This window comes from Pecten maximus, unplaced genomic scaffold (assembly GCF_902652985.1).
Source record: "Pecten maximus unplaced genomic scaffold, xPecMax1.1, whole genome shotgun sequence".
Lineage (NCBI taxonomy): Eukaryota > Metazoa > Mollusca > Bivalvia > Pectinida > Pectinidae > Pecten > Pecten maximus.
Genome location: NW_022982934.1, coordinates 56,464 through 77,451, shown reverse-complemented (window position 1 = coordinate 77,451; position 20,988 = coordinate 56,464). Strand labels below are relative to the sequence as shown.

Below are 20,988 nucleotides of genomic sequence, written 5' to 3'. Positions count from 1 at the left end.
GCCGATTTCAATGAAACTCCACACAAATATAAAGAACCATGTGTAGATGTGCATGCCCTTTTCTTTTTGTCAAAATTATGGTTGCTATGGCAACTTTCTTTTTCTCAAAATTATGGTTGCTATGGCAACTGGGTTATCTTAGTTAACCTCTAATTAAGAGTTGCAATTCACCATTGACTCGTGCAGATTGCGGGGGTATTAGTCAGCCATCCTGGCGACAGTTCTAGCTATCTGATTAGTTACAATCATGCACAATTTTGATTTATTACTATTTTTTCTGTCGTTTTTAATCCTACCTGGATTTGTTTGGATCTAGAATTAACTGGTACGTAATAACTCATTCGGAAATGTTTAACTTTGAACTAATCATTTAAGTGTTGACATAGATTTAGTGACATTATTGAAAACAATAACATTAACTTTAAATAATTTTGATTCCTAACTTGATTTCTCTGGATCAAAAACATTGGGTAATTGATAAGGTATACTTACCACAGAGAGTCGATCGGTTTACTTGATTCTTATGAAATAATGACAATAATAGATAAAACTACCAACTACATAAAGGATTATTTGTTAAACGTTAAAACCTGTCAAATCGCATTTTAACTTATATTTTTGCTAACCCAACATTATAAAATGCATTTCATATTTGATTAGTATTCAGGGGGAATGACTTAGTACGTATTGTTTTTCTGTTACTTCCGTCGTCATCGTAAAATATATACATAAAAAAACTAAAACATGCATGAGTTTTTAATAAGATTCTTATTTTTCTATTGCTATTTTTTTCCATCGTTTTATTATTTTTTATAGAATGATTTTTTTAACCAAACCGAATTCCAGAAATCAGAAATTTATTAATGATTAGTTTACATGAAATTTGGTCTTTAGCACCAAGACAACAGAGAATAATGTCATGTTATGACACATCTCATCCTTTAGTTGATAATAACACAATGTTGTTAGCTGTTCAGAATTAAATACTCAAAAAAGGTCGATTTTCTAATGTAGACTTATATAGCTTAAAATATTTATATATGGACTATGTTTATCTTCCACTCCTCAATTGTAATATGTTTGAATTCGTTTTGTTTTAAATTTCTAAGCTTCAAAATGTTTACAGTGCTGCGTTGATCACATTATAGTGTGTTCTAGAGGAATATACATAGTATTTTAAGCTTGATATTTGATTAAGAATAATTTGATGAAATACATGTCACGTGGTAACTGGTGTTTCGAATTACAATACATCAGAGAAATCCATGGGAGTAATTATAAAAAATCGTCTTCAATGTAAGTCGACATGATAATATGAGTATAGTATTGGAAGTATCCATTGATGGTGATATAACTTAATTTATTAAATCTTTTTATATTTCGATCTTTTTCATTCTTAACTGGTTTTGTCTAACTCTAGATCGGGACACAAGGCGTAAGTAGTTATTGATTGATACTAATGTATCTGATTGCTGTACCTAACCCTCTTGAAAATTGATACACTACTGATTTTTAAATATTTGTAACTGAAATATAACGCATTTTGTGTCAAACGCTCAAATCTATAACCACATTTTCACATATTGTTTCTAAATCGATGTCTTCAACATTGTGAACTTTGTGTCATATTTGATAAGTATTTAGAATGAATTGCACTTTAAGTACAAATTGTTTTCCGTAACTTTCGATGTCATCGACAATATGTGTAGGACAACCTAAAATGTTCGCTCGAACCACGATTTGAAAACTACTTCGAAATGTATGTGAATAGAGTGATCAATGTTTTCTTCTTCTTTTCTTCTGTAGCCTAAGCATTAGCGAAAACGCTTTTCAAAAATCATATATTTCTTATAGTTGGTTTACATGAATTTTGATCTTTCACCAAAATTAACAGTTAAATCCGTACAATAACAAAACCGTAGTTCTAATCCAAGTTATTATTAGAAACAAGCAATGCAGAAGCAGCTTTTAACCAACAAAAACAAAACAAAAAATACGTACATTACGCTAAAGAATCATCATTGAGTACTAAAACCGGTACCCCCGGTTGAATTAATGAAAGATAATATTGCAGTTTAACACGTAATTTTTTCTTTATTTATTCTAAATATTTACCAGTATGATTGTTAACATTGTGGTTGGATTTGATCAAGTATTATATTTTTTTATCATATTGTGCTGTAAACACATCTTTATATTTACAGTTTTCAATACAATGTATTTATATCTGTAAGCGGTGTGACGGTGACTTTTTCAAATTTTGATAAAATCATTATGTGATCAATAAGTATTCAATGTGGTCTGATTAACATTGATTTCTTCTTCATTACTTCCTAGTAAATCATATTGAACTGACAATAACACATCTTCAATACTTCAATAACTATGTTAGAAATACCTACTAACGGTATAAGACAAACAAAATCGAATGTTTTTGTCGATTTTTTCTCTTAAAAATCGTCTACAATGTAAGTCGAGATGAGATTGTGAGTATAGTCTTGATATTATCCATCTATACTGATACATAACTTGAATGATTCAATCATAAATCACTACTATGCTTTCTTACATCGCCGTATTAATCTAATCATGTTATATTTCTGTATGGTGTTGTCCTTGGAACACATCTTGTTATTTTCAATAATTTCTTTTATCTATATCTTTAAGCGGTTCGACGATGCCTCTGTTTGGATATAGCTAAAGATGTTATCATTCTGGGTTTCTTCATGATTTCTATCCTGAAAATCACATTACCTAGAGTCAAATATTCTGAACTATTGCAAAGACACCCATGATAGAAAGTAAAGAACACGTTTGAACCGAATACATCGGATGAGTCCAATGTTTCGTTCTGTCCCGATTTTTCCCCTTCTTTATCTTAGCAAATTAAACACGGATAATTCGAACACTGTTGAATCGAATACTGTAGTTGGGTCGAATATATTTTGTGGTCCCTCCCTTCTAAACTATACCAACATTTCCATTGTTGTGTCGAAGAGCAAAAGGCGGCATGCTTTCTCAGGTAAAAATTGCTGACATTGGCTTGATTGACCGAGTGTGACAGATCAGCCGTAACTGTGCTACCAGACCTTAGTAATAGTTTTTTTGGCTGTCGGTCGCATTATCCTTCGATTTTTCATTAGCACTTCCGGTTCAGGTAGTACGCCATTTCGAAAATTTGCATGATTGCGCAATCATTAATAAATCTTTGAAAGACATATTCTAAAAAAGCAAGAGACCCAGGGACTTTAAATTTGGCCTGAAATATGCTTTGGTAAAGGGCTACCAAGTTTGTTCTAATGAATGACCTTGACCTTCATTCAAGTTCAAAAGGAGTCAAATAGTCTAAAATCTTTAAACATTTTTTTCTCAGTAACCAAGAGTCCAAGAGAGTTGTTATTGGGTCTGTAGCATGCTTGGGCGAAGAACTACCAACTTCGTTTTGATGAATGACCTAGACTTTCATTCAAGGTCACAATACGTTAAAATAGTCAAAAATCGTTGAACGAAATCTTCTCAATAACCAAGAGGCCATGGGACTTGATATTTGGCCTGTAACATGCTTGGGTGAAGGACTACCGTGTTTGTTAAAATGAATGACCTTGACCTACATTCAAGGTCACATGTATCAAACTGGCTAAAATCTTGAAATGGCTTCTGAGAGGCTCAGGAAGTTGATATTTGGACAGTAACATGCTTGAATAACGGCCTTAACAAATTTTTAAATGAATTTCTTTACCTACATTCAAGGCCATACAGGTAAATGTTCCCTTTAGTTTGTCAAAGGTGTGAACGGATTATTTGTCATACGCTTACATCTGTCAAATCTCACTTTAACTTATTCTCTTTCTATGTCAATACTTCCAATATTTAGAAATATCTTTCGCATTTGATCAGTATTCAGGATAAATTGCTTTGTAAGTACATACTGTTTTTCTGTTACAGCATCGGTTTTGTCATCGGAAAATATATACATAAACCTTTGAGTGCATCTTGCTATTTACACTTTTTTACTGTTGTTATTTCTACGCGGTTGGCGATGCGGTCGTTTGGATATTAAGTGAAGATGTGATAAATAAGTTTTTATAGTGTTATGATTATCCTTGGTTTCTTCATCATTTCTACAGATCAAATCATACTGAACTAACAATAAAACTACATTCGTTACAATTGACTTATAGTGTGTTCTGGAATACTATACATAATGAACCATATTTATTGTGGGTTTTGAATAAGTTGATAAAGTACTTGGCAAGTAATAGCTTGTTTTTTCGAATTACATTACAGTAGAGACATACATTGAAAAGTTTTGACATAAAATCGTCTTGAAGGTAAATTGTAACTATGTGTAGTGATATATACCTTAATTCATTAAATCGGAAGTTTTCAACTTCTAACTAAACATTTAAATACTTAAAAATGCTTTAGTGACATTACTAAGTACAAAAACAAATATTGTAAACAATTATCTTATTTATGATATATATTTGCAATTGGATGTAATTATCATATTTCGATCTTTTTCATTCCTACCTGGACATCTCTAGATCAAGAAACAGGGGGTAAGTACTGATTAATCGATATCACAGAGAGTTGATTGGTCCTTTTTATTCTCATGATATTATCAACCAATTTAAAAATAGCCGTTAATGAAATATTTGAAGATTTTTTGTCAAACACTATAATCTGTGAAATCGCATTTTCACTTATTTTGTTTCTGTGTCAATACCTTCAGCTTTATGCAGGGCTGATCTTCTTTGTGAGCACATTTTGTTATCCGTTTCTTCCGTTGTCGTCGGAGAGCATATACTTCAAAAGACTAAATTGCGCACTTAAGAAACATGCCTGGATTGATCAATTACTATTCATTTCTTCGTTTTATTTTTCTATTGAATGAGAATTTCTGAATGCGACGCCCAGATATCAGAACTTTCTTAATAGTCAGACTACAAGAATTTTGTGAACCCCAAAACAACTGATATTACCGTCAAATAATGAAAAAGTAGTTCTAAATCAACATTCAATGGAAACAACAATTAATAGGAACCCCCCCCCCCCCCCCCCCCCCCCCCCAGAAAAAAAAGAAAAAAAAAAGAAAAACAACTTTTTTCCCGATTGAATAAAAGACAAATTGTATTGTAGCATAACAAGTAAGTCTATTTTTCTAAACACCAGTATAATTACTTACAATGTCATATTGATCTTATGATTTTAACTTTTCATGATTTAAGCGGTTTTATGATGCCTTTGTTTGGATATCAACTCATGATGTGATAAAAAAAAAAAGTTTTCATTGTTGTCTGATTATTCTTGGTTTCTTCATCATTTCTACCAAACTATTTATTTTTAACAATAACAATTCTGCAATATTTAAAACGTGTTACAAATGACTACTTAGGATACAAGACAAACAAGGTTTAATGTGTTCATGCATTTCATAAATCATATCTACTATTCCGCGGTAACTCGTCTTTAGCTTTACATTGCAGTAGAGAAATGCATCATTTCTTTGTTTAATTGTCTTCAATATAACTCGATATGAGATTGTGAGTATAGTATTGGTATTATCATCCGTAGTGATATATAACTTGATTTATTCAATCGGATCTTTGAAACCCTTTTACACATAGTTTAGTGACATTACCAGTTACAATAAAATAATTGTATATAATAACCTGATCAATGATATCCGTGTGAAATTTTTATGTAAGTTTTATATTTCGATTTTTTCCCCATTCATACCTGCACTTGTCTGGATCTGAACACAGATAATAAGTAACAATGTGTTGATATCACATATATTTGATTGGTTCATTTCATTCTGACGTTATAATAAACCATATTAATAAAACTACTAATTTTGGAACACTTTCATGAAAAAATATATGAAGAATAATATTTATTATATAAAATAAAAGGAAAAACCTAAATGTGCACTCGGGCCAAGATTTGAACATTATTTCGAAATGTGTTTGAATCGACTGAAAGATACATATATCGACTCATGGTGTAATGAATAGATATTTATTATAATTTAAAGTTTTTCTTCGTTTTCATTTCTTCCTAAAAAGTTATATTGCACTAGTACAATCACCTTTACAGGGTACTAGACAAACAATTGCTTCTGGAAAATATAAGTCATGCTTAGCTTCCTTCGTTTCCTGTCTTGATATCAAAGATTGGAAATGTTTTACTTCTTTCAGATGTATACATATGTTACATTACTGGTTACCGTGAAGATATTCATATGTGCATCTACCTTTTATTATGTATTTTATATGTTTCGATCTTTTTTCATTCCTACCTGGATTTGTCTGGATCTGGAAACAGAAGGTAAGTGGTTATTTATTGATACCACAAGGAGTCGATCTAAATATATGAAGAACGTGTGCTAAACATTTAAGTGTCAAAAAACTTCATCCTTTTCTTCTAAATCAATGTCAAACTTGTTTCGTATTTGATAGTATTTAGGGTGAACTTTGATAAAGCATGATAAAACATATCAGTAAGAACGCATTAAATATTTACATAATAGCTTCCCCGGTAACTTTCATTTTCGTCGGAAATTAATGTAAAATGTATTGATGCATAATTAAATAAGTTTAAGAAATGATTTTGAAAAACAAAATGTATCGACTGATAAAGAAATACTGCCATTAAAACGCAATTCTTGGTGTACAAGACTATTTCACTTTAAGTAAAAAATGACTTATTGTTACGATACAGTAATTATCAATGTAATCTTAATAAAAAAATAACCAATACAATGTATAAGGAAAATAATAGATAAACTAAAATTTCGTAGTACACTTTTCCTTGACATGTTAAGAAATGACATGGAATTATCAGAGAAGAAAAAAGTTACTTTAACGACTAAAGAAAATGTTTCTAAGGTGGACCATGACTGGTTGTTCCCATTTATCCTAAAAGGCTTCAAGGTACATACAGGCAAACCGAAAATAGAAAATAATCGCCATCTAAATCAAGATGCGCGGGTAGCCAAATATTTATAGATCTTCACTCTTTAGATTGAAATACGAGGGCTGATGGATATGTTGTGAGCTTCATATTAAAGGATTTGAATTTTATAGGACAAATTGCATTATCTTTTAACGTTATCTCCTTCAGTCTATACACGTTTGCCAATCATGTTTAAAGGTACCCATGCGACTTTTATGCAACCCCCTTTTCTAGGCTGTTTAGAAAGTCATCTACGTCATGCATGACGTCATCATCGGACTTAAAGTGGGTACCTGAAATAGCTGTTTTCAGTTTTGGAAATAGATGAAAGTGTCGGTGCGAGATCAAGGGAATAAATCGGATGATCAATCAATTTAAAGCCACAGTCGTGAATGGCAGATATGGCAATGACAGACTTGTGAACATGAGCCTTGTCCTGATTGAATAACACGCCTTATGTGAGCTTTCGGCGGCACTTCAGTTTACTATTTTCCCGTAACTGCCTCAGAAGTGGAGCATATTGTGTGCCATTGATTGTCAATTTTAGAGTTCAAAATGAATGTTCCCAATTGTACGTACAACTTAAGAACCCATGACTGTTTTGTACTCCCAAATATGTGTAAAATCTAAAGTTCAAACATACGAAGGATGATTGATATGTTGTGAGCCTCGTGTTGTAGGAGGTAATCACGGATGTTCTTTTGAAGTCCTACTATTCTCTGACTCTACAGGGCCGTATACCAAAGGACTGGCCTATCTAAATTATTTATATCGAAGGGTTCGCACTATAAAGTAAACAAGACAAGCTGCTTTTGCAAAATGCACAAAATAGGTTAGGGTTCGGGTTATGGTGAAAGAGTCTGTCATTGCCATGACTGCCATTCACGATTGAGCATCCACCTTATTTACATGATCTCAGCTATTTTAGACACCCTAACCCTTACATGCAGTAACATGCAGTGGATGACTTCCTAAACAGCCAAGAAAAGGAGTTATATAAAAATGGATTGAGGCCCTTAAACCGCTGGCAAAAGCGTATACATACTGAAGGGGTTATGTTGAAAATAATAAGATATGTCCGACAAAGTTCAAATCCTTTAGTACGAGGCTCACAACTTATCAACCAGCCCTAGCTCGTGTATACCTCTATGGCTTCGCCAACGGACCGAGATTACTCGGTTGTTCATGTTTGTAAATTGAAATCAATATTTTGAAGAAAAAAGGGTTATTTTCCACATTAAAATGAAGGAAAAAAGGATGATTACAGAGATCTATATTTTTTACCTAAATTTTAGGGATTATTGAATTAATCAAGTAGCCTTTGTGCATATGCCATTACTTAATAGAACATATTAATAGATCTCTGTGTGTAATAGGTTATCCTAACCCACCTTAGATTTTAAGTTAACAGAGATCATTTCAAGAAGAAATTATTGAAGTCCATTTATGTCGACACTCTCTGTTTATGCTGAACAACATCATTCAGATATGTGGAAATCGGTTTTAAGTACAATTTTGCTTCATTATCTTCCCAACTGTTCGGAATGGATGTTATACATTTCATTTGCATCTCTTCCATAAAAAGATTATTAAAACAAATACAAAATAATTTTCATCACTATTGATATAAATAGATGAGGGATACATCGCAAAACACGTTGATCTTTTGTGCAGGAGGGAATACTACATATTTTCTACAATTGTATTCAAGAGCGTCATGTTTTTCATTATAAACATTTTAATATCTTTTCAGAAACATTTAGTAAATATTTGGCGAAGTTTAAAGGATGCACGGAAAAATTTCAACATATTCGAGTTGTATTCACCGGCCGCGAAGGTGTGGGCAAGACAACTTTATGTCGTCGTCTTCAGGACAAAGATGTCAACATTGCGTTGCGGATTCCAACTCTCGGAGCTGACCTACACCAGAACTGGTTAGCTATTGACTGGGAATCAAAAAAATGGAGTCGAAACGATGATCAATCGGATAGGGAAGTATTGCAATCGCGTTTGGGCGCAGTGTTAAAGACGGCACAACCATCAGGAAGTAAACTGCCTGCAGGTAATATCGAAGACTTTGCTAAGTATATATCAAATAATAAATAAACAATATTTCCTGTAAAACAGACTGTAAATATATGCTTCAATATATTCATACCTACATATGACGTCAAAAATGACACATCAACCTTTATAATGAAATTTCTCAACCAAATCGTAACATAAGGTTATTTGGTATACCTTATTTTCTAAAACCTTTTCTTTGTTCTTTTGTCGCTTAAGTAGAGCCTAGCAACAGCCAAGCAGATTTATCAATATCTGAAGTGACTCCAGAAATGCTGAGGGAAATGGGTGATGTCGAAAAGGCTTCAGAACGAGCTGGATCTAACATGGCATTTCTGTCCCTTTGGGATATGGGTGGACACGTGCCATTTCAGGCTACGCACAATGTATTTATTTCATCCCACGGCATCTATCTACTAGTTTTCAGGTTGACGGATCTTTTCAAACACAAAACTGAAACAGGTAGGTAAATTGAATGCAACCCAAGTTTACTATCTTTGTATTTCTTTTTTGTTAAGTCAGAGAACTGAAGTCTGTGTATTATAAATTACATGAAAGTTATGTATCGAAACTTGAATGTGTATTTGTTTACAACCCCTTTGATCCCTGAATGGTTATATCAAGTACAAAATATTGATTAATTCTATCTTCTTGTAAAATTGTCATTCGCTTCGGCGATGACTTTCGGAAAAAATCATTAAGTACGTACTTGGTACTAAAACGATATATTTATTATCTTAATGATAACGGCCAACATATTAAGTTTTATTTCAACATTCCTCTTTCTGAGTTCAGATAGACTGAAGAAATGGATTCGGATGATTGGGACATTTTCAGCAGTAGAATACAATGCGCCCAAGTTAAAGGAACATCATCCTCCAATCATATTCGTTGGTACCTTCCTTGATGAATTAAAGAAAACATTCCCGGTAAGTAGCACAGAGTGTTAGCTTTGTCAGCATCTGCGTGCTCATATATTAACGTTAACTATTTGAATATTGAACTGTTACCAAATGGTAGTATACATTTGACATGAATACAATGTGGGTGGCAGATAAATATTTCATGTCGTCCGGTATCAATGCTTATATTTACATTCATAAACATTTCTTCACTTACTGTAGCTTAAGACGCGTTTGAATTTGTCGCTTACCATATCACTGACGTCATCAAGTTCAAATACCGGAACAGCCTAAATTTCCAAAAGGAACAATATAGTCCCTCATGTCGTTATTAAAAGCAAACACATACAATTATTTTTGCACAAATTTTGCTTTATTTTATATTTAGTATACGTTTGTAGATATCGTCACATTGTTCACAATTGCATACTTTCTGTTTGTTTAAAATTAAAGCCGTTTTTTCTGCGCAATGATATACGGTTATCATTTAGAAGTGATGCGGCGTTGAATGGGTATCACAGGACAGGCTCGATTACTCTTGTTTTTATCGACTGGATTTACGTTATTTTCAGAGGAAGATCAGCTCTTGAATTCTAAATGAAGTCGTCTTGACATTAGGTGCAATCGATTCCAAAGATAACATAATCCAGTCTAACCGGTCACATTAGCGTCGCTAACTTAGCAGACGATGTTCAATTTCAAAGGGGCTCGAATTTGGAGTAAGGTATGCCTTTGACATCAATGAATAACCACAAAACTAAAATTCAAAAAGACGATATGTCCTTGATGGAAACGTTTTAATGCTACAAATTCAACATCCGACCGTCCAAGGAGCGGCTGACCACGAGTTACCACCCCTCACGAAGACCGTCTATTACAGCTGCGGCATTTTCGGGATCGCTTTCTCCCGTTAACCGAAACAGGAAGCTCTTTCTGATTGTGCTCGGCGACACCAACTTTGACTCTTACGGTGGTGGAACTAAGTTTTGTTTACCGATGAGTCGATATTTTGTTTGGTGTACAATAATGGGAGGCATCGAATATGGCAACATCAAAATGAACGCGTCGCAATCTGCTCTGTACCCCAGCGTGACAGATTTAGTTCTAGTCGGGATAGTGTGGTGATCTGAGTTGGCTATCCATTGGTCATTGTAAATGGCAATTTAGATGCAATTCGGTATCGGGGTGAAATTTAAACTCCCGTCGCCGATCCGTTTTTATAGCGTCAATGAGCTGGGTCCAATTTACTGCATGGTAATGCGACATTCTATACCAGTCACGTGACCAGGACGTTCTTACAGCAGACAAATATCCAAGCTTTGCAAAATAGAGCACATCTGGGATGTCCTTTGAAAACTGTAGAGATTAGGATTCAGTGTTTCATATATTTAGCATTCGAAACAAATCATGTATGCTTGATAATTAAAATATTTCATGTCAGGTATTGTGATGAAACCATGGTACATATGAAAATATTTGTATGTAAGTTTTTTTTATTTTTGAAAATGTGTCCGGTAAACAGAGGTTATTATTAGCACACGGTAGCGGAATAAAAACGGGAACCTACAGGATATCGGTCGCGACTTATAACATCGGAGCGCTTAGATTACTCTTTTTGAAATGTTTATTACATACGAAATTGTTACATGTATGTACGTTAAAGATATTTGTTCTCTCTTTTGAAATATGAATATGAAACCTTTTGGTTAGGAAAAGAGGTCTACAGTTTTGCCTCATAACTAAAAATGAAAATGTGAGATGTAATCAATTGATAGGATAATTAAATCCGTCACGATTGATAGTGATCATCAATTATAACAAATATAAACACTTTGCAAAAAACTAACTGCTGGTGTAGTCAATATCACAATAGTGATAAGCAAGCCAGGATCACAGAGGCGTCTAAATATTATCAACCGTGCCAATTATGATTGGTAGACAGGTGTTCAAACTAATATGACTAATTATCAATATAAAATAGGTAGATTACTGTCACCGTCCAACTTACAAAACAAAAAACAAAAACAAAAAAACAAAAAAAAAAACAAAAAAAAACTGCGGGTACATGTTTAATAGCTTTAGTACAAACCACAATAGAATTGCAGTTTAAAACCCCTATTTTTTTTAATGTGGATTTTCTTTCGTGTGGAAATAATTTCTCTACATTTCATTTCGAGGATTTTCTAGAACAACAAAAATAAAGAAATAAACTCCAACGCTTTAGCAACTATTGTCGTAATTATTGTCACTTACAATTAGACTGCACAACAAACGTATGATACTTAGAGAATGCAACACGCTTCCAGACATCTTCTCTCTGGCTGTTTTCCTTAGTGGTCTACCGTCCACTCCATCACTCAATATTTCACATATTTGAAATTGCAAAGGAACATAAGGATAGAATCATAATTCAAAAGTCCCGATTCAATAATAGCAGCATTTTATATATGCATGTAAAAGCATATATTGAAGACTTGCAAACATTGAACTTTCAGCCCTCATACAACTAGCAATATGTAAATAAAGTCAAAGTTCGCCTTTGGAGTCATCATTTTGGACTTTCATTACATCCAAAAACCTATAACCAATATAGCTAATGTATTTCGTTCAAAACAATGAAATGCTTTTGCATTAAACGTATTTAATGCATTTGTCATTATAAGGGTTAAAGCAATGGTTTAAGTGAAATGTTTTTGACAATGTAATATAATTTATTCCAGGACTACGACAGAAAGATAGCGGAGATAAAGTTAAGTATTTCAAAATTTCCCGAAATTTCATGTCACAAGTATGTTAGGTTCTGTGCTATCGATAACAGTCTAGAAAAGCATCAAGGCGATGGAAACCTCGAGAAACTTCGGAAAAAAATCGTGGATCTAGCTGAGTACCAGGATCAATGGGGCAGAGAACTCCCTTCAAAATGGCTTCAACTCGAGATGGATTTGCTTAAAATCAGAAAACAGGGAACTAAGGTACTGACATTGACAGAGGTGGAAGAAATGAATCTTAAATCCATTGCCCCATTGGATGACATGGAAGAAATAAAACTTGCGCTTGAGTGAGTATGCCTAAAGCTGTATAGTAGGAGTTTGTCAAAGAATAGTCTAATCGCCATTAACCGTAGTTATAACGCAATCATTTTGTTTATATCATTATTTTCTGCATATGATTTTTTGTTATACTCTATAACGTGATAAACCAATTTTTGAGTTTGCATAAAAACAATAAAATGCACATTTTCCAGCAATATTAAAATAATTGTCTCATAGATGAAATACTCCTGTGGTTAACATATTTCCGTTATGGAAATTGTCCTTTACTGGTTTCATATTGAATGGTAAGGTTTGAACTAAACGATTAATTGGGCTATCGATAAACAGTTTGGATAATACAACAAATTAGTCTTTCGATGTACGTACTTAAAATGAAGTGTATTCTACTCTTAATAAACCGTGAATTGGTTTATTGCATACATTCAGTACAATACCGGAAGCTAGTTGTCAAGTTAAAAGTATTCACGACAGCTAGTGGGTGTTTTCTGCTACATCACCTACTGATGATACTATGTGGGAATGGCTGCCCGTGAAATTTGCAAGTCAATGAACTGTTACTTTTTTCCTTTCTTTCATTAACATAAGTTAAAGGCTATTGCATTTGGAAGAAAGATAATACTGTTAATATATTTACTAGTAATAAATAACTAACACACAAAAATAACCGATTGATGTGTTATACAACATATAAATTGATATCCTAAAATGAAGACTCTACCTAACATCTAGAGAATATTCTACATTCAAACAGATCACATTTATCTTATCAAATGGTTTGATATACGATTTGGTATTATTATAATGTCTCATACAAAAAAGTGCAGACCTTGTGATAGCCTATCTTACATTCGTCAATCCGGATGGCCAAGTGACTTGCTGGTATCTTGCAAACTACAGTACCTGCCGACAATCAAGAAGTGCCTTTTTTTCTGATACAAAACGCTGTATTTTATTTTTTGTTTATTTTATTCTATTCTATTTATTTATTTTTTGCAAAAGTGTATCATATTATCTTTTCTGTTAAGATACCTGCACTGTACGAGGTCATTGATATATTTTCGGGAGATTGACTCCATCATCATCGACCCTCAGTTCCTTGTGGACTTCTTCAGTGTTTTGATTACCGATACCGAGTTTCTCTCAAACGACGACCTCAAGGTGGTCGAAGATCTAGAGTTGTACAAGGAAAATGGCGAGTTGACTCCGGAGTTGATCAATAGTCTTCTCTGTCGAGAAAAAACGAAAGCCTTTCTTCCTCATCTGTCTCATCTTCTTGCCTTGATGGAAAAATTTGGGCTGATAGTAAAGATGCAAATTCCAGAAAGCACTACAGGTCATGTACGTTTCAGTGAAACGTATACCGTTCCCAGCAAACTTGTAGAGCTTCCAGACATCAGTACTATTTCTGAATGTGTTAAGGGCCGTGTTGTCTCAAGAAGTCTGTGCTTCATATTCAAAGATGTCTTTGTACCAGAGGAGTTGTTCCATCGAGTCTTTGCCACGGTCCTGAGGAGTTTCAAAACGGCATCGCTTTCAAGACAAAACTTGAAAGAAGTACATACAACAAATGCGACGACGGAAAAGGAGACCTGTCTTTTCAGGGGATTCGGCCTTTTTGAGATCAACGATCTCTATAGTATGATCTTGTCCATGCACTGGGAACGATCAGCGATTGCGGTGACATTGCTCAGTCCTACACAACCCGAACTTCCGCAAGACTCCGGATGTCATGTTAGAGAAAGAGTAGAGCGAATTCTACAGGAGATGCTACAGATGAGTTGTCAGCAGCATTTCCAGTACACATACAATCTACACTGTAACTTTCACCTGAATCCTTATGACACTCCCTTAGATCTGTTCAGTGTCTTCAAAGCAAAGGAAGGTCTGCCCTGTAAAGGGGAGGAATGTCGAGGAAAACACAGACTAACGCAATCAGACGTATTATTCTGGGGATTATCAGATGAGGTAAATTGATTATTCATAATAGAAATATGAAACTCATGAAACCATTAACATGTTCTAGTATACAACATCATTACATTTATCAGTAAGTTATAAATCTCATTTCGCTACCTACGAAGGGTCGATGATGTAAAATAAGATAAATAACATGTTTTAAAATGAATTACAAGCCGATCATCAACATGTTAAATCATGCAAAATATAAACATGCAGAAAGGTTTGTTTGCCACTCGCAGGTTTATCATTACTTATCCTGTGTTTGTGTGTTTTGTCACTATAATGTCATTATACCATATGACTGAAAATTGTATTCGTACTGTTAAATGATATTTTACCCTTTTATTACCAATCTACAGGCGTGTACACCATCACAACGACTAAACTCCGATGGAGGTATGTATATCATTATCAGTTTAAGTATATACATTTTAATCAACAGCAAATTTGATTTACCGCAAATAGAAAATAACTGACTACAAATACAGTATAATAACAATGTAAAACGCAAATGTTAAATTTTTATAAAAAAAAATACATTGCAAATAACAATACCAATTATATATTTTGCTTTAGAAGACGCACACCTTGACCGAAGGCCAACACCCCGGGAACTTGGTCGACTGTCGTATGTGGTTGAAGCAACCAAATGTTCCTTACTCTTCATCGAGCTTGGACTTTCAATGCCAGATATCACAAACATAGAGCATGATGCAAGGGCCCTAGCGGCGGAAACAAAAATTACAAGGATGTTCCTGATGTGGACATGTTCCTACCCTAATCATACGTTTCGCCACATTGAAAACGCAATGAGGAATTCTCAAATAAATTGGGACAGTCTTGGCAGAGCCATAGAGACAGGTTGGGAAAGTGTCACACTAGGTAATAAAGCATACATTTAAGATACTTTATTGAGAGAATTTGACTTTATTGTTAAGAAGCATTTGTACAAATTCCTAGAGATTGCTAACAATGTAATTTTTTTCCAGATGAAATGGAATCTAACGAAGATCTCCTTCGGCCTCTTACCGTCAGTGAAACGAAAGGTATTCTAAGCCATATTGGCAAGAAGTACTTCAATTTGTTTCTAGAGCTTGAGCTTTCCGTCTCCGCCATAGAAAAATGTGAACTGGATTACCCTGTTGCTGAAAGAAGGTTCGAGGCTCTTATCAAACTTTGGATCAAAACTTTCCAAGATCAGGCAACCATTATCAGGGTTCTGAAGGCAATGAAAGTGTGCAAAATGAACTGGCATGATACTGCGATGGAATATTGTGGTGCCAGACATGCAGCTCAAGAAGGGAAAAAGTGCTGTAACATTTTGTAAGACATTTGAGTAGTTTTGAGAAACTCCATACAACGAGTAACTGATTTGAATCTACCAAATGCCAGGTACCTACTGTGAAGGTGTTTTGCTCCTTGGTTCAAACTTTGCGGTCTATCAATGATGTACACCAGAGATATTTATAGGCATTACATCAATCAAAACACCAAAAATACGTATATTAAATCTGAAATCAAATATGTACACTGATGTGATGTATCTATAAGTCTGACGTCACACATGAACACCAAGGAGACGCATTTATAGTTCTGACGTCACACACGAACACTAAAGATATATATTTAGAAGTATGACGTCGCAGATGTACACCAAAAAGATGGTTTGTAAAATTCTGACATTACAAATGTATACTAATGAGCCATAAGTATGACGCCGAATAATAACTAAATGTATATCTGATTCGTCATGGTTTCTGTGAATAAGCATCTAATTTTACAAGTTTTGACATTTGATGATATTTAAATGATTATTATATATTTTCAATTATTTCAATTTGTAAAATGGTTTTGGCGGCGTCAATTGTAGTTGTATACATATCCTTAAGAGTCATTATTATGCAATATACTTGTTTGCTAGCTTTTCACTGCAACTCCGAACGCATTAAGGTTTTTATTGAGAACAGTTATTTCTGCACTTCTTTTAGATTTTCCATCAACATTAAGATATGAATATTTTAAGTCTAGTATTATAACCTTTTAGCTTGTCTAACATAAAGTGACCTAGATAACAAGGGACGGTGTTGTCAGTATAAGCCCTCCGTCCTCATTACTCAACTGTTTTTAAACAGCTATTTTCATAAAGGTAGGGCATGAGATTTGTAGCTTTCAATAAAAGGGGTTATACCTCCTGCAAGAAATGTCCCTTTCCTTCCATTATATTCCAGGGGGAGGGGAGGGGAGGGGAGGGTCCCAAAGAGTTAATAACATCAAATAATGCTACCATGGAACTATTACGTTTTATAGTGCTGATCTTTTAGCCACAATTGTACATCATGACACCAACACTAAATCTGTATCGGTGTGTCGTGGTTAACCCACCAATCCTTCACACCAATTTCGGATTTCAAAGGATGTGGCTCATCTGCCAGACCTTATGCGTTTTTCTGTGGGCGTTGTTTGGATTTAAGATTATTGTGTATGATCAGGTCTAGGCTTATAATATTGGAGAATATATGGGACTTTGATGGAATGATATTCACTCTCCTAATACTGTATGTTAATTAGTGTATTATAATGTTTGTTTTACTAGACACATACACACACATATATATATATTCAGAATTACAATGAGATGTATAATCATAAGCATGTTGTTTGTTTCTCTAGAATTTTATTTCGCCAGGGTGGATAAGACTCAATGTATAGATATCAATAACTTCACATTAGATTTCCATTTGCTTTTTTGAGGTCATCGCAATAATGATTTTGTTATAATCAAAATTTAATGAAGGCACGACCATGAGTGGTATATAATAATCGTCCTTATACTATATATCGGCGACGTAGACTGACTGACAACAAAGAATTCCATGATATGCACTTTAAATTGGTACATAATATTATATATTTAATATTACGTTTGATATCATACTGTCTATATTTTTGTACCTCATCACATGACGTCAACTTATACACTCCGCATGTAGTGCAGACTATAAACATTACATTTCATAACACACTTACATTTGCCTATTGAAGCGTCTGACCATGTCGACCTTACATGTACACCTGGTTTACTTCCTACAACGATGCATTCACATTTGACCTGTGTGTCATTTGACCTGGTGATCTTCCACCACATTACTGGCTGGTAACATGTGCTTCCTATAACGTTGTATTTAAATTTGACCTTTGTGACAGTTTAACATCCCCCCTTATTGACTTTTAATACAGTTGTGCCATTTGACCTGGTGACCTTACGGACGTGACTTTTAACATATACATGTATTTCACTTACTGCAGCGTTACATTTACACTGATAATAATGTATCGGACATCTGCGATTTCATTAAAATGAAATTTTGATCACAGTAATATGCTTTCGACTAAATTATTTTTGTGTGACTTATTTTAATTTTTTTATTTTCAATACGGTGTGTTTAAATCTGAAACATTTTACTAATTGAAATTTAACAACTTTTAACATACACTAACAAAGATGTATAACTGATTTTAATGGTGATTTTTTTTTAAATTTCATCAAAGGGACTAAATGGTTAGATTTTATAAATTTTCTTCATGCACTTGATTTTCGGAAAGCGTTGTGATATTTGAAATCAGACTGTTTACAAAATTATGGCGCTTCATTTGAAATATTGGCAATGTTGATCAACTTCAAAATATCGCTGAACAACACTGGAAGTTGCATCTGCCACCATTCGCTGTTTTTTATCCGAGAGCCGAGTGCGTCACGTTATTTCAGTAACCTCGCTTTCACCCAACGAAAATGGAATCAAAGTTAAATATAAACAATTTCCTAAGCAAAGGCATTGTTTACACTCTCAGAAAGATAATGATATTAAATACCTAGTGACTATATCGTTTCTATTTTATATTAATTTTCCATGATTTAAAAAAAAATGTTTTGGACACTTTAAAATTTTATAATCAACACAAAGTGCATAACTTTTTATGTACTATTGATATCTTGTTTACAATATGATGTTCTTAAATGAAAATCTAACCATTTTTAAAACATTCATTATTGTAAAAACATTATTTGAAGTTTTCTAGATTTTGTTTGAAGCTTGATTTGTTTATACCATTTGATGGGTTTTGTATATTTGCATTGTATATCCTAGTAGAAATGTAAAGCATATTATCACGTTTTACCTTGATGTAACTTACAGAAAATATAAAGCTAATAAGAATTAGACTGTCATTTGAATTGATTAACAAAATAAAATAGTCTTTATTTAAGTTGGAGTATTTTTTAAATCTTATTTCGTTCCAATTGTCCATCAAATTATCAGATTATACATCTGACACATACATCACCTTAATGAGACATAATGTTCGTACTTCAACATATGTTCAATGTTTTTAGGTTGCGCAGCTCAGTATACCTGTACGAAATTCAAAGTTAAGAGTTTCAATGTTACGCTGTATAGAATACGTGTACGAGTGTGTAGGATGTGTACGTATTGCAACATTCAAAGTTTGAATGTTGTGCAGCTTATAACACATGTACAACATTCAACAACAACAACAACCCCCGCTTCCTACGCCACTGATATGGAAGTCAGAGGCTTTAACAAACAACATTCTTGTCGGCCAATATAACATAGGAGACCGCGCGAGGCAGTGAAAGGTGGGCAGTAGGGGGTGGGGTTGGTTGTGAGGAACATAATACAAAGTAAGTGTATTTTTCACAATGGTATAGAGAGATAACCCCTGATACGTGTCTACATGTGAATCTTTTTCATGATCTCTTAAGTCAGATAGATACTGAGTTCTGATAACGTAAAAAAACTAATCTACAAAGTGCCTATGCGTTGCGCTGTAGAGCTTCTGAATTCCAAGGGTGTCCTTTTTTTCTAACCGAATTTGTATGTCTGCTGCTATGTCGCGCTTCAGAACGTCTTCAAGTCGTAAACAACGTATCCGCACAAGCGTCACATTATGTAAAATAGCTTAATAGGATCCGAATGGAAGGACAAAGAATTCAATTTCTTTTCATTTAAAATATGTAATATTTTTTTTATATCCTGTGGTAAAATGGAATGTAAATAACTTCGGACCAGGTAAGCTAATGGTGGGCAATAGACTTTTACTTTTGTGAGACTAGTGATTAACTTGAAGGAGAATGTAGCAATTTCATTTTTATTTAAGTTGTGGAATAAAATCTGCTGGCTGTTGGGAGTTTCTTGTATGAAAATTATCACAAAATGGACAGTTTGTTGGCTGTGTTATTACCACGATACTGATGTAGCAAGTTCTATTGCCGGCAAAGTATCTGCTGAAATATTCTGCAATAAGTTCAGGCTAACTTGTTTGAGATATCATCATACTAAGCTAATCTCTGAAGATTGAGAAAAATCTGATGATGACGTCCCTTTAGGCGATTGTCTTAGAAAATAAACAGCATCAATTGCGCCCTAAAACGAAAACCATTTCAAAGTATTATCTTACTTGACCAATCTATGAAGTTGCTTAAATTGCACTAAATGACGAATCCGTTAGAGTAATCCGTTAGAGTGTTGATAAAGATTTTCTATAAACAGTAAAGATGTCCTTGACCTTGGCCCCCTGAAACTTGAACATGTTCCAGGTCTTCTTATTCTTAGCCAATCTACAAATTTCATTAAAATTGAGTTAATACCATGCATGCTGACTTTATGCTTAACCTCGGCTCCCTGAAATATGAAATTGTTTTCTTCATATGTGATAATATCAATTTGAAAAACATCCACACTTGAACAAAACTAGCATTTCAACTAAATCCAACTGGTGGCACTGCAGAAGATTTTATCAAAATGGCATCTATGGTAGCATTTTTTAAAATTTTAAATCATCCGACAAAATTAACAACATTACACTTTTCAAAATGGCAACCATCTTTAATTGGAACCTACCGAAAAAAAAAGAATTATTTTGTTAAGAACATGACTCATTTTGAGTTTGAATTGAATCCCACTGTTGGAACTTCAGAAGAATTCAACAGTGTAATATTCTGATAAATTGCATATCGAACCCAAAAATAACAA

The 20,988-nt window shown here is 33.8% G+C and overlaps 1 protein-coding gene across 1 annotated transcript; it reads left to right on the top strand.

The window, feature by feature from the left end:
• Positions 1 to 9,296: 9,296 nt before the first annotated feature.
• On the top strand, positions 9,297 to 19,207 carry LOC117321163. The gene is made up of 7 exons (XM_033875629.1): positions 9,297 to 9,486; positions 9,820 to 9,953; positions 12,647 to 12,984; positions 14,005 to 14,944; positions 15,298 to 15,334; positions 15,515 to 15,820; positions 15,928 to 19,207. The coding sequence occupies exons 1-7, from the start codon at positions 9,297 to 9,299 to the stop codon at positions 16,263 to 16,265; spliced, it is 2,283 nt and encodes a 760-aa protein (XP_033731520.1). The 3' UTR covers positions 16,266 to 19,207.
• The last annotated feature ends 1,781 nt before the right edge of the window (positions 19,208 to 20,988 follow it).